Source organism: Podarcis muralis, chromosome 16, assembly GCF_964188315.1.
Source record: "Podarcis muralis chromosome 16, rPodMur119.hap1.1, whole genome shotgun sequence".
NCBI classification, from domain to species: Eukaryota; Metazoa; Chordata; class Lepidosauria; order Squamata; family Lacertidae; genus Podarcis; species Podarcis muralis.
Genome location: NC_135670.1, coordinates 21,106,990 through 21,119,232, shown reverse-complemented (window position 1 = coordinate 21,119,232; position 12,243 = coordinate 21,106,990). Strand labels below are relative to the sequence as shown.

The 12,243-nt window shown below is 48.9% G+C and overlaps 1 protein-coding gene across 2 annotated transcripts in view; it reads right to left on the bottom strand.

Annotated features, from left to right (window-relative positions):
• The window catches only part of RBM19 (RNA binding motif protein 19), a 98,763-nt gene that overhangs the window by 62,447 nt on the left and 24,073 nt on the right, over positions 1–12,243 (bottom strand). Inside the window, exons 19-21 of one of the 2 annotated variants that reach the window (XM_028709729.2) lie at positions 11,497–11,576; positions 10,957–11,012; positions 9,500–9,616 (exon numbers count right to left, since the gene is read on the bottom strand). In XM_028709729.2, the coding sequence (XP_028565562.2) occupies positions 9,500–9,616; positions 10,957–11,012; positions 11,497–11,576 (253 nt within the window). Of the gene's footprint in view, positions 1–9,499; positions 9,617–10,956; positions 11,013–11,496; positions 11,577–12,243 lie in introns of those variants that run through there. The other variant, XR_013390937.1, reaches the window with a different exon arrangement.

The window sequence follows — 12,243 nt, the reverse complement described above, 5'->3', positions numbered from 1 at the left end:
AAGGGGTAGAAAGACCATACATAGCAGCTTATGAGGGCGGGTGTTATAGACTCCTACAGCATTGGTTCCCAAGTGCTGGTCCACAAACCACAGGGGGTCTGTGGCACCATTAACGTAACATAACAAAAACTACCACAGAGATATCAAAATTTTGAAAAGTAGTAAGAGCAGTAAGAATTTGCTGCCAAGACAGCAAAAAAAAAAAAAAAAAAAAAAAAGAAGTCTCCTTCTTTGGAGGTCTTTAAGCAGAGGCTTGACAACCATATGTCAGGAGTGCTCTGATGGTGTTTCCTGCTTGGCAGGGGGTTGGACTCGATGGCCCTTGTGGTGTATTCCAACTCTATGATTCTATTCTATGATTCTAGTGGGTCCATGGCTTGGATTTTGAAAAACAGGGGGCCCACAGAACTTTAGCCCATTGGGAACCACTGTCCCACAGGGTTCCTTACTCATCTCAGATAAATATATGGAGCTTGGTGTTACCTTGGTGTAGGAGGTTAAATGCAAGTACAGTGGTACCTCTGGTTAAGTACTTAATTCATTCCAGAGGTCTGTTCTTAACCTGAAACTGTTCTTAACCTGAAGCACCACTTTAACTAATGGGGCCTCCCGCTGCTGCCACGCCGCCGGAACACGATTTCTGTTCTCATCCTGAAGCAAAGCTCTTAACCTGAAGCACTATTTCTGGGTTAGCGGAGTCTGTAACCTGAAGCGTCTGTAACCTGAAGCGTATGTACCCTGAGGTACCACTGTAAAATACAACAGCACCTAATTTCTCAAGACGATACGCCTTCCCTGCAACCTGCCATGACATTTTGGAGTCACCAGTTGTGTAGCTAAGAGGGGGTGGGGGGAGAATTTGAAGGGAGAAGCGCAACACAAGGCACCCAATCCCACCAGCTTCCCAGGTTAAAGGTACTCAGGATGGGGAGGAAGCAAAATAAACAAATAAACCCCCCACCCCCTTTTAAACAGCCAAAGCTGCTCCTTCAAGAAAGAAAAAAAGAAAGAAAGAAAAAACCATCCATTTGGCAGGGAGGCCGTGTGCACCTTCCCCACCCAGCCCCTGCTAGGCTCCACTGGAACAGACACGATGCAGTCCTGCGTGACAGCACGAAATTAATACCATTTTGGGGAAAGCTGGCAGTGAATAATGAGAGTCTGAAATACCTTGTTTCCTCCGTTCGCCTCTTTTAACCCTTGCACTGCTGCAGCTCTCTAGCAGGGCCACGGCATGAACACCGCCAAGTTTGGGCAATTTGTGGGGAGCACAGGAGACGGTCCCAGGTTGTTGTTGGGAGTTGGTTGCGAGAATGGGGGTCATTGGGCAAGATGCTCTCTACCTGTGGGTCTCTTCTCCTTCCGAATGAACCTACCCTCTCTTCCTTCTGTTATCTCCACTGCCTTCTCACCTGCCCACTGCCTATGGACCCAACCAGCACACCTTCCGCAGAGAAAAGACGATGAGCAAATGAACGATGTCGCAGTGTTTTTAGTTTAGAGAAAAGGAGAGCCAAGAGGCAACGTGACAGAAGTTGATAAAATTCTGCAATGCGTAGAGAAAGTGGACAAAGTTATTCTCCTTTTCTCATGACACTAGAACTCCTAGATATCCAATGAAGATCAGTAATGTCATCTGCGGATTTGTGCGATGCTCTCCAGACTGGTGACTGGGAGTGGCCGCCAAGACCATATTACACCGGTCCTGAAAGACCTACATTGGCTCCCAGTATGTTTCCAAGCACAATTCAAAGTGTTGGTGCTGACCTTTAAAGCCCTAAACGGCCTCGGCCCAGTATACCTGAAGGAGCGTCTCCACCCCCATTGTTCTGCCCAGACTCTGAGGTCCAGCTCCGAGGGCCTTCTGGTGGTTCCCTCACTGTGAGAAGTTAGGTTACAGGGAACCAGACAGAGGGCCTTCTCGGTAGTGGCGCCTTCCCTGTGGAACGCCCTCCCATCAGATGTCAAGGAAATAAGCAACTATCTTACTTTTAAAAGACATCGAAGGCAGCCCTGTTTAGGGAATTTTTTAATGTTTAGTGCTGTATTGTGGTTTTAACATTCGGTTGGGAGCTGTCCAGAGTGGCTGGGGAAACCCAGCCAGATGGGTGGGGTATAAATAAATAAATTATTATTATTATTATTATTATTATTATTATTATTATTATTATTATTATTACACTGACTGGCAGCAGCTCCCTGGACTCTCAGGCAGGAGTTCTTCCTATCCCTAACCTAGGAGATGCCTGGAGCTGCATGCAAAGCAGAAGATTCAGGGAGGATAAAAAAAGGGACTTTTTCATGCAGCTCTTAGTTAAAACTATGGAACTCGCTTCTGCAGGAGGAAGCGACGGCCGCCAACTTAGATGGCTTTAAAAGAGGATTGGACAAATTCATGGAGGAGAGGGGTTATCAGTGGCCATGATGGCTGTCCTCTGCCTCCGTGGTCGAAAGCAGTGATGCACCTGAAAACCGGTTGCTGCAAACTGCAGGAGGGAAGAGGGCTCTTGTGTCAGGTCCTGCTTGGCAGGTTTCTCACGGGCATCTGGTTGGCCACTGTGAGAACAGGGTGTGGGTCTACATGGGCCCACTGGCCTAATCCAGAACCCTCTTCTTACTCTTCTTACTTTGCCAGCCTACCTTTGACAACATCACCTGCCTCTGATTCTTTTGACTCTGGTCTGTCCGTGCCAGATTGGGAACAGCTGGTGCCAGCTGTCTCAGAGCTTGGCTGAAGACACACACACACACACACACACACACACACACCACAAATATATATTAGGCATTTTAAGAACTCAGCCACCGTCTACCTGCATTTGCACCTAAAACTACCAGGGAGAGTTTTCAATTCTGCTGCCAGCTAGAAAAATCCTTTGCCCACTGCCATTTCGATTGCAGTCACCGCAGGAGGAGAAAAACTACTTCTGAGAAGTGTTCATTTCAGTGTGCGTGTGTTTTGCAGGAGGGAAACGAAGCCACTGCTGAGTTTTGTTTAGATGCTCTTCTGGAATATATATCTTTGCTCTAAAGCCCAGAGTGAAGGAGCTGCCCGGCACAAACAACTGACAGCAAGACTCCTTGTTCTCTGGAGCGAGGCTGTTATCTGTGGGTCTGGGCTCCTCTGTGCATGGAACAAAAAAGAGAAGGGGAAAAAACTAGCTGGCAGCCAGTGCACTCAGACCAGGTTTGGCGTTATATGCTCAAACTGCCTTGCCCCTGTGAGCAGCCTAGCTGCTGAATTCTGCACCAGCTGAAGTTTCCAAACGGTCCCCACATATCTCGCATTGTGGCAATCTAACCCAGAGGTTAGGCTATCCCTGTCCAGAAAGGGGTGCAGCTGGGTCACAGAGGCTACCTGAGCCTCAAGCGACAGAGATGGATCCAGCAGTAGCCCCAAGTTACGGACCCGCTCTTCAGAGGGTGTGCAACCGCATTAAGAGCAGCCCAGACACTGAGATCCAGCTCCGAGGGCCTTCTAGCGGTTCCCTCACTGCGAGAAGTGAGGTTACAGGGAACCAGGCAGTGAGGGCCTTCTCGGTAGTGGCACCCGCCCTGTGGAACATCCATCCGTCAGATGTCAAGGAGATAAGTAACTATACAAGCTTTAGAGGACATCTGAAGGCAGCCCTGTATCGGGAAGTTTTTAATGTTTAAAGTTTTACAGTGGTACCTCAGGTTACATATGCTTCAGGTTACAGACTCTGCTAACTCAGAAATAGTGCTTCAGGTTAAGAACTTTGCTTCAGGATGAGAACAGAAATCGTGCTCCGGCGGCGCGGCGGCAGCAGGAGGCCCCATTAGCTAAAGTGGTGCTTCAGGTTAAGAACTGTTTTAGGTTACGAATGGACCTCCGGAACGAATTAAGTACTTAACCCGAGGTACGACTGTATTATGTTTTTATATACGTTGGAAGCTACCCAGAGTGGCAACCCAATCAGATGGGCAGGATACGAATAATAAAATTATTAATATTATTATTAAGAGCAGGCAACGTCTCAGACACCTGGTGAAGGGAACTGCCCACTAACAGTGCCTCAGCCTTTTCTGGATTGAGCTTCACTTTATTGGCTCTCATCCAGCCCATTAACTAGGCCAGTCTAGCATCTTCCACACCTGCGGATGTCAACATAACCTTGAGGCTGGACTACTGCATACCCTCCAATATTCCTCTGATGAAAATAGGGACATCCCATTACATAATGATGATTTTACTATTTATATCCCCCACATCTTACTGGAAAATAGGGACACTTGGAGGGTCTGCTACTGCAATGGGCTGCCCTTGGGCCTGGTTCGGAAGCTCCAGCTGATACAGAACGTGGTGGCCAGACAGCTGATGGGGCACATAGCTGACCCCATTGCCAAAATATTTGCACAGGCTGCCCATCTACCACCAATACAGGTTCAAGGTCTTGTGTTACTACAAAGCCTGAACAACTTAGGTCCAGGGTACCTTAGGGATCAGCTTAACCCTTACATGTCAACTTGACCACTGAGATTATTGGCAGTCCTGTGGAATACTCTGCCAACAGTGTTTCTGCTTTAGTCTTTAAACTCCTGCTGAAAGCTTTTCTATCGCCAAGCTTATATGCACGGGCAATTCTGAAAACATCTGCACGTAACAGTTACTCGATATCTGATTTTAAATGTTTACATGGTTTTTCATGGTATAGATATACACCTCTGTCGTAATCGCTTCGATTTCTTTTCTGATGAACAGCGATCTTCAAGCATTTTAATAAATAAATAAGAATAAATATTTTGATGTTTTAAGCAAAATAATATTGGTCTAAGCTACGGCTACCTAAACCGCCAAACACAGCTGAGCAATTATTTGTTTAAGATACTTAGATGCTGTCCAATGACAAAAGATCTCTGGGTGTACTTCAGCAGAAGTTAAGAACACAATTAGGTAACAAAAGACATAGACCAGAGAATCGAAATTCAGCATGAAAGCCAGCAATCACAGATTGCATGCGCAGAGCTTAATAACAGTAAAAGGCAGAGGTTTTCATAAGAGTCAGAAATTTCCCAAATCCTTAAAACTCCAAATAAGCAAATAAAAGCAGAATAAATTACCAGTTGATATTACCTGGAGCTACGCACAAGCAAAAGAAAACCTGGTTCCCCACCCCCATACCAACAGAAACCCAGGATAATGGGAGTGAGATTTCCGGGGTCGCTGTGGCTAGGTCCCATACAAAATTCGCACATGCTCTCATCATGAAATCACATGAGAATATAGCTTCTATCAAGCCAGACCATTGATCCATCTAAGTTAGCAGTGTCTACACTGATGGGAAGTGGCGCTGCAAGGTTTCATCCTCTCCCAAGTTTTCAGGTTCCTAATCAAAGGGGTGATTTCCAGGCACATTGAGCTGAACATGGGTAGCATTGTCCTGCAGACCTACAAGCTCAACGTGCAAAGTTTCAAGGGGGGAGGGTGTGGCATGCAGGAGGGTCCCTGAGAATCACATACAGCTCCATCCATTTAGAGTCCTTGCTCCAGGAGTCATCCACGTTTTAGGTCAATGGGCACAGTTGGATTTTTGAGGTTGTACCACGGGGGTGCCACCCACTCTGGTAATTTCTCTCACTCGCTCCTATACACACACACGGACCCCACCCCTCGAGACAGAAAAGAGAGAGAAAGCGCCCACACAATTCACTTTTGTATGGATCTGAGCAAGAACCTCACCCGGAAGAGTTAACCTGAGCCTTGAAAAGCACATAGAGCTGAAAGATGAAGCGAGAAAGAGCGCCATTCTTCCACCTTCCTCCTTCAACGCTCTGCATTTTCCAAGTTTCGCTCTATTGTATTTCGAACCAATTATCTTTCCCCTCCCTTTATGTTGTTTGTATGCTGATAAATGATTTCCCTCCACCCACCCACCCCACGTAAAAATGCTCTGGGCCTATAATGAACCATTTAAAGCAACTGGAGATCCTCCTTTGTTCTTTAAACCAGGTAAGAGCACTTGTCAATCAAGCCGGGCATTGATAATTCTGACTGGCAGTGGCTCTCCAGAGTTTCAGCCAGAGAAGGGTCTTTTCCTGTCACCTGGTACCTGATCCTTTTCCCCTGAAGATGCCAAGAACTGAACTGGGGTCTACGTGCAGAGAAAGTGCTCTGACACTGAACTAGGACCCACTCCCCCTACCTAGTGGCTTTCCTCCCTGGCTCCTAAAATAACCTCTGATCCCAAAGACTACATTTTCCTACCTCATTCATTTCTCTCCATGCTATACCTGCACTAGAATCGTGCTGAGTTCCACAGTTCTAAATATGGGATGGGGACTGAATGAAGCTTCTGCTCCTGCCAACTTTGCTCTCTTGCCTTTGACTGTCCCTTACTCAATGGGGGAGGGAGAGGCACTCTGTACATGCTCAGAGGAGCCTTTTTTTGCACACAGACTAACTGGTGGTTAGCCAAGGGAGCAAGCAAGGAAGCAGCCCCCACCCCCTGGTTCTTCTAAAATGGGACACTGGCCAAGCGCTCTTTAACTCCTCATTGCCCATTCCCAATGTTTCTTCCCACACACGCACACACACACACACACACACACACACTGCAAGACTACTACTAACTTCTGTCCACAAGCAGATACGCAAAGCAAAAAAAGGGATGGGTATATGCAACTGTCATGCAAAAGGGAAGGTCTCCACCGATGCCCCTCACGGCTCATTGCACCTGGGAGCCTTCTCCCCCGTCTTTCAGAGCAGGCAGATCAGTCAAAGGGCAAAGCAACCATCACCAGTCCTTCGACCCTCACTTAGTTCAAAATGCAGCAGTCATTGCAAAAGAGACAGAAATAGTCACCCGCTAGGAAATAAAGGGACACAGGTGGCGCTGTGGGTAAAAGCCTCAGCGCCTAGGGCTTGCCGATCGAAAGGTCAGCGGTTCGAATCCCCACGGCGGGGTGTGCTCCCGTTGTTCGGTCCCAGCGCCTGCCAACCTAGCAGTTCGAAAGCACCCCCGGGTGCGAGTAGATAAATAGGGACCGCTTACCAGCGGGAAGGTAAACGGCGTTTCCGTGTGCTGCGCTGGCTCACCAGATGCAGCTTTGTCACGCTGCCCACGTAACCCGGAAAGTGTCTCCGGACAGCGCTGGCCCCCGGCCTCTTGAGTGAGATGGGCGCACAACCCTAGAGTCTGTCAAGACTGGCCCGTACGGGCAGGGGTACCTTTACCTTTACCTTTAGGAAATACAAGAGAGAGATTTGACACCAGTCCTGAATTTTCCTGGGTTTCACATCTGCTGAGACAAGAAGCCTGAGGCAGGGGGCAAGGGGTGCTGGTCTTTGTATTCTGGCATGTACTCAGAAGGTCCCCGAACAAAATCAAAACCAAACCATTGGGTAAATTCTAAGTCTTCAGCCTTTACACACTGTCAGCACAGGAACAACAACCCAAAACTAAAAAAAAAAAAATGTTCTGGAGGGTGAGAAAATGGCACATGCGTTTTTTGGGTCCACTGAGATGCTCTGAGCCACGCTTGTGGCTTCTGAGAAAGGTACAAAGGCGAGGGGCACCCTTTTGGCTCCGAGCTGGGGAGCAAAATCCTCTGTGCGTTTTGTGCTTCCTCTCCCTCGGCCATCTCCCCTCCTCCCCCCCCCCCCCGCTAATTTGTAAGCTTGCAAATCCTGGTGGGGCAATGAGCGTTTCCTCCAGCTCATATGGAAGGGGAAAAAATAGTGACTGGCCACAGAGGAGAGGAAATGTCTCTCCAGCCATTCCCATCATCAATGCAGGGGGGAGCATCCCTGGCCCAGGCCAACAACCATTTCTAAGGATGCAGGTTAAGGCAACAGACGCCAGCTTCCGCACACACACAAGAACCTTGGTTTCTCCCACCTCCACCTGACCAGAGCCTTTAACCTCCACCGGCAGCTATCATTGCCTAGCAAAGAGCCTTCCAGGGAGAGCTTGAGCTCTCCTCTCCAGCAAAGGCTAAGAGTGCCCCCTGGCGGTCCGGCAAAGGAAGAGCAGTTGGTACCCACACAACCCTTCTATTCACAGGGGTGTAAACAGAATAGAACCGTGGTGATACCAGGGTTCCCCGTTAAAGGGGTCTTGGCCATATGCCGAGAGGTTGTCATTGCTCTCCCCTCCAACGGTGGCGAAACCGGGGGCGGGCTCTCTGCTTGAACACACGTTCTCCAGAGCCAGCACAATCCCCAAACATTCTGGATAACCCTGAAGTCTCCCAGATCCCCACCTGGGGACTGGGAAGGATAAACACCCAATGCCTAAGCCAAGGTCTCCCTACATCTGAAACTTAATAAAGTTGTGGCCAATTTTAATCCCATAGCACATTGTCTTGAGTCATTATTCTGCTTGGGGGTCGCCTGGGGTTGGGGGACTCTGCCTATCCACGCAATGAGTGCTCCCATGTCAAATGGGGGCACCTTTTGCATGGTCACATGCGGCCCCCCGGATCCCAGTGCGGCTCCTGGTAGTTCGGGCTGGCTTCATCCTCCCCAGGCTGGATACCTGGAGGTCTCTGCCTACCCCAGCCAATTGCCCAGTCCTGCCTGGCCAGGTAAGGGGGCAGGCTTGTTAAGAGTAGGGAGGGGTCCCTCAAAGGTCATCCAGCCGAACCCCCTTGCAATGCAGGAATCACAACCTGCGGCAGCTGGTGCGCACGGGGACCGGTGGGGCAGGAGGCAGGGAGATGTTAGCTTTGTCTCCATCCTCCTCCCTGCTCAGTTCCGGAAGGGCATAATCGAGGGGAGGAAGATGCCCTGAATTAGGCCAAAAGGTCCATCTCTCTCAATATTGTCGACACTGATCGGCAACAGCACCCAAGGACATCAGATGGGTGGCAGGGAGAGTGGGGCCTCTCTTTTCCAACCCAACAATAGGGTCTCTTCCAGACTGTTGTAAGGGAGAGACAGAAAACCAGGGGGTGCAGAGGTGGAACGGCGTATCACTGAAGAGATTGTGGCGGGTAGGAACCCTGAATGAGAGCACTCGATTCCACAACAGGCAGTTGTAGATCACTCCCATCCCACCACCCAGTTAAAGGCAACCCCCTTTTTTGTTTTCAGCCAGTTCAACTTGGCTAACGAAAGCCACAGCTCGTGCCCTTTGCTAGTCCAGGGTGCCGCAAAAGCCAGTGAAATAACACAGACTGGAGTCCGGAGAGAGGAAAGACGATCGTGATAGCACTGTACTGAGCCAATTGAACAAGAACAGCATATAACTTGAGGGGGAAATAAGAAGACAGGGGTGTAAGTCTGTCTCACTCCAGGCCTTGTTCATAGCAGGAATACATTCAACGAAATGTATAAAGACAAAACTCCCTCAGAACGACGCAGCCAATCAGAGCACACCATGTGAGGATCATGCCGCAGTGACTGGTTGCTAAGCAACACCTGCCCTTGTCCCGCTCTGGGCTAGGTGACTTGAAAATGAACAGAATCAACAAATCCCTACTGTTGCACTTCCAAGACACGGGACATTGAATGTGGCTACAAGAAATACCTCCTTACCTGAAAAGCTCTCTGATTTCTTTCACGGTTGCCTGGAAGGGGATATTTCGCACTAAGATCTTGGAGCTCTTTTGCTTCTTGCTGGTTTGCTTCTTCCGGGCCGAGACCGCAGCTGACCTGGTGGATCAAAAGAGACAGGGGTGAGCTCATCCCTCCATCACCCCCAGGATCTGCCTCCTCCCCAACTAACAGGAGTTTTTGTCAATGTCGGCACTGCTAAGTTTCCTCGGGGTGCAAGGATGTATAGCTTTGCTCCAGACCAAGATCACCACCCTGGGGTGAAATGGCAGCATAGATGCCAAAGCCAGCTGGCAAAAGATGCCTAACTCCACATGTCCATCAAATAGGGGAATCCATTGAAAAGTTTCGGCTCTTGGGAACTCCTGACGTGGATGGTGGCGGCTGCCGGAACCTCAACTGCCCCCAAACGCAAAAAGCTTACTGGACTTTCAGCTTTCAAGTTCTTATAAAAATATGTGGAGTTATAATTGTAGTAATAATAATGATGATGATTAATAATAATAATAATAATAATAATAATAATAAATTATTTATACCCCATCCATCTGACTGGGTTTACCCAGCTACTCTGGGCAGCTCCCAACTGAATGTTTAAAAAAAATACAGCATTAAACATTAAAAACTTCCCTAAACAGGGCTGCCTTCAGATGTCTTTTAAAAGTAAGCTAGTTGTTTATTTCCTTGACATCTGATGGGAGGACATTCCACGCGGAGGGTGCCACTACCGAGAAGGCCCTCTGCCTGGTTCCCTGTAACCTCACTTCTCGCAGGGAGGGAACCACCAGGAGGCCCTCGGAGGTGGACCTCAGTGTCCGGGCTGAACGATGGGGGTGAAGACGCTCCTTCAGGTATACTTAGCTGAGGCCGTTTAGGGCTTTAAAGGTCAGCAGCAACATTTTGAATTGTGCTCGGAAACGTACTGGGAGCCAATGTAGGTCTTTCAGGACTGGTATTACATGGTCTTGGCAGCCACTCCCAGTCACCAGTCTAGCCGCTGCATTCTGGATTAGTTGTAGTTTCCAAGTCACCTTCAAAGGTAGCCCCACGTACAGAGTATTGCAGTAGTCCAAGCGGGAGATAACTAGAGTATGCACCACTCTGGCGAGTTCAGCACTAGCTGACAAAACAACAAAAAAAGCCTGCAAGAACTGGGGTGGGGGGTGGGGGAATATATACTCACAGACAGACAGGACTCCCGGATACACTGCACTGCTGAGGGTTTTTTTGCACCTCTGTTATGTTTATTGTATTGATTTGCTCAATTTACTTCAATAAAATTGGGTTGGTTTGTTTTTGTTTTTAAAGCAGGAGCTTTAGTTTGGGCAAGGCTAGGAGCAGGTTTCGATTCCTGCACTGCGGGGGGTTGGGCTGGATGACCCCTGGGGTCCCTTTCCAACTTGACAATTCTAGGTACAACTCCCAAGTCAGGAACTTACTTGACAGCTCTTTCGGAGATCTTCACTTCCAGCTGATGACCATCCACAGAGCAACCCTGTAAGAAAGCAAAGACTGCTAAGGGGGAATGCAAGAAACCTCCAAGTATAAGACACCCAAAGCCACCTTATATCTAGAATCAGACCACTGGTCCATCTAGTTCAGTATTGTCTACACTGACCGGCAGTGGCCCTACAGGCTTTCAAGGCAAGGGCCCTATCTGGAGAGGCCAGGGATTGAACCTGGGACTTTCTGCATGCAAAGCAGATGATCTACCACTGCACTATGGACCTTCCCCAACTTAAGAAGTGGACTTACACCAGGTCAGACCATTTGTCCATCTACTCCAGTACTGCCTACTCTGACTGGCAGCAGCTCTCTCAGGCAGAGAATGGTCCTTTTTTGCCGCCTGCTGCCTGGTCCCTTAAAACTGGAGGGGCCAAGAATTGAACTCAGGACCTTTAGCACACCAAGCACACACTCTTAACAAGCTACAGTCTCCACTCTCTGCATGTGGAAGAGAAGAGGCGTTCGGCCATTACCTGTAGCTGTTTGAGGGCTTTCTGAGCATGCTCTGGTTTCTTGTATTCCACAAATCCAAACCCCATGGAAAGGAGCGCTCCTGGAAAAGAAGTGCAAAAAGCGTTGGGGGCGCTGGAGGGGAGAGAAAACATTACCTACCGGGTTTAGAGGGACAGAAATATCGGAAGCTGTCTAGGTGAGAGACCACGGTGACATGATGACTGGTGTTTGCTGATAGGGCAGAAAGCAGGGAGGCCAACAGTAGGTGGCGCCAGAGGCAACGGCAGGCTAAGCCAATTAATTCTTGGTTTGTTCCCATCCTCCTGCTTGCTCAGTTCCACAACGGCAAAACAGAGAGGAGGAAGTTGTCAGCAGGGTCCATCCCATGGGCTGGTTTTTACGTAAAAAGGCAGGCAGGTGGGGCAGTGCCCCACTCGCTCCAACAGACCAGCCTCCACTGCACTGGCCCAACGAGCTGAAACTTTGCTGGTGGTGCTGCCACTGGGGTTGGCATTGAGCCATGACAGGGTCTCCCCCTTTGTGCGATGCCCTCCCTGGCAAGGTGCATCTATCTCCCTCACTGTTGACTTTCAGGAAGAATCTCAAAAACATCCCTGTTTACCGACGCATTTGACAGCAAAAATATCTTGTTCCTGGCAACCCTGTGGACCAATGTCTTTATAACGCTTTTAACCGTTTCTAGATTTTTAATTTTACCTCAAGGAATGTTTCATTCTTGGTTTGTTTGCTGCCCTGGGCTCCTTCAG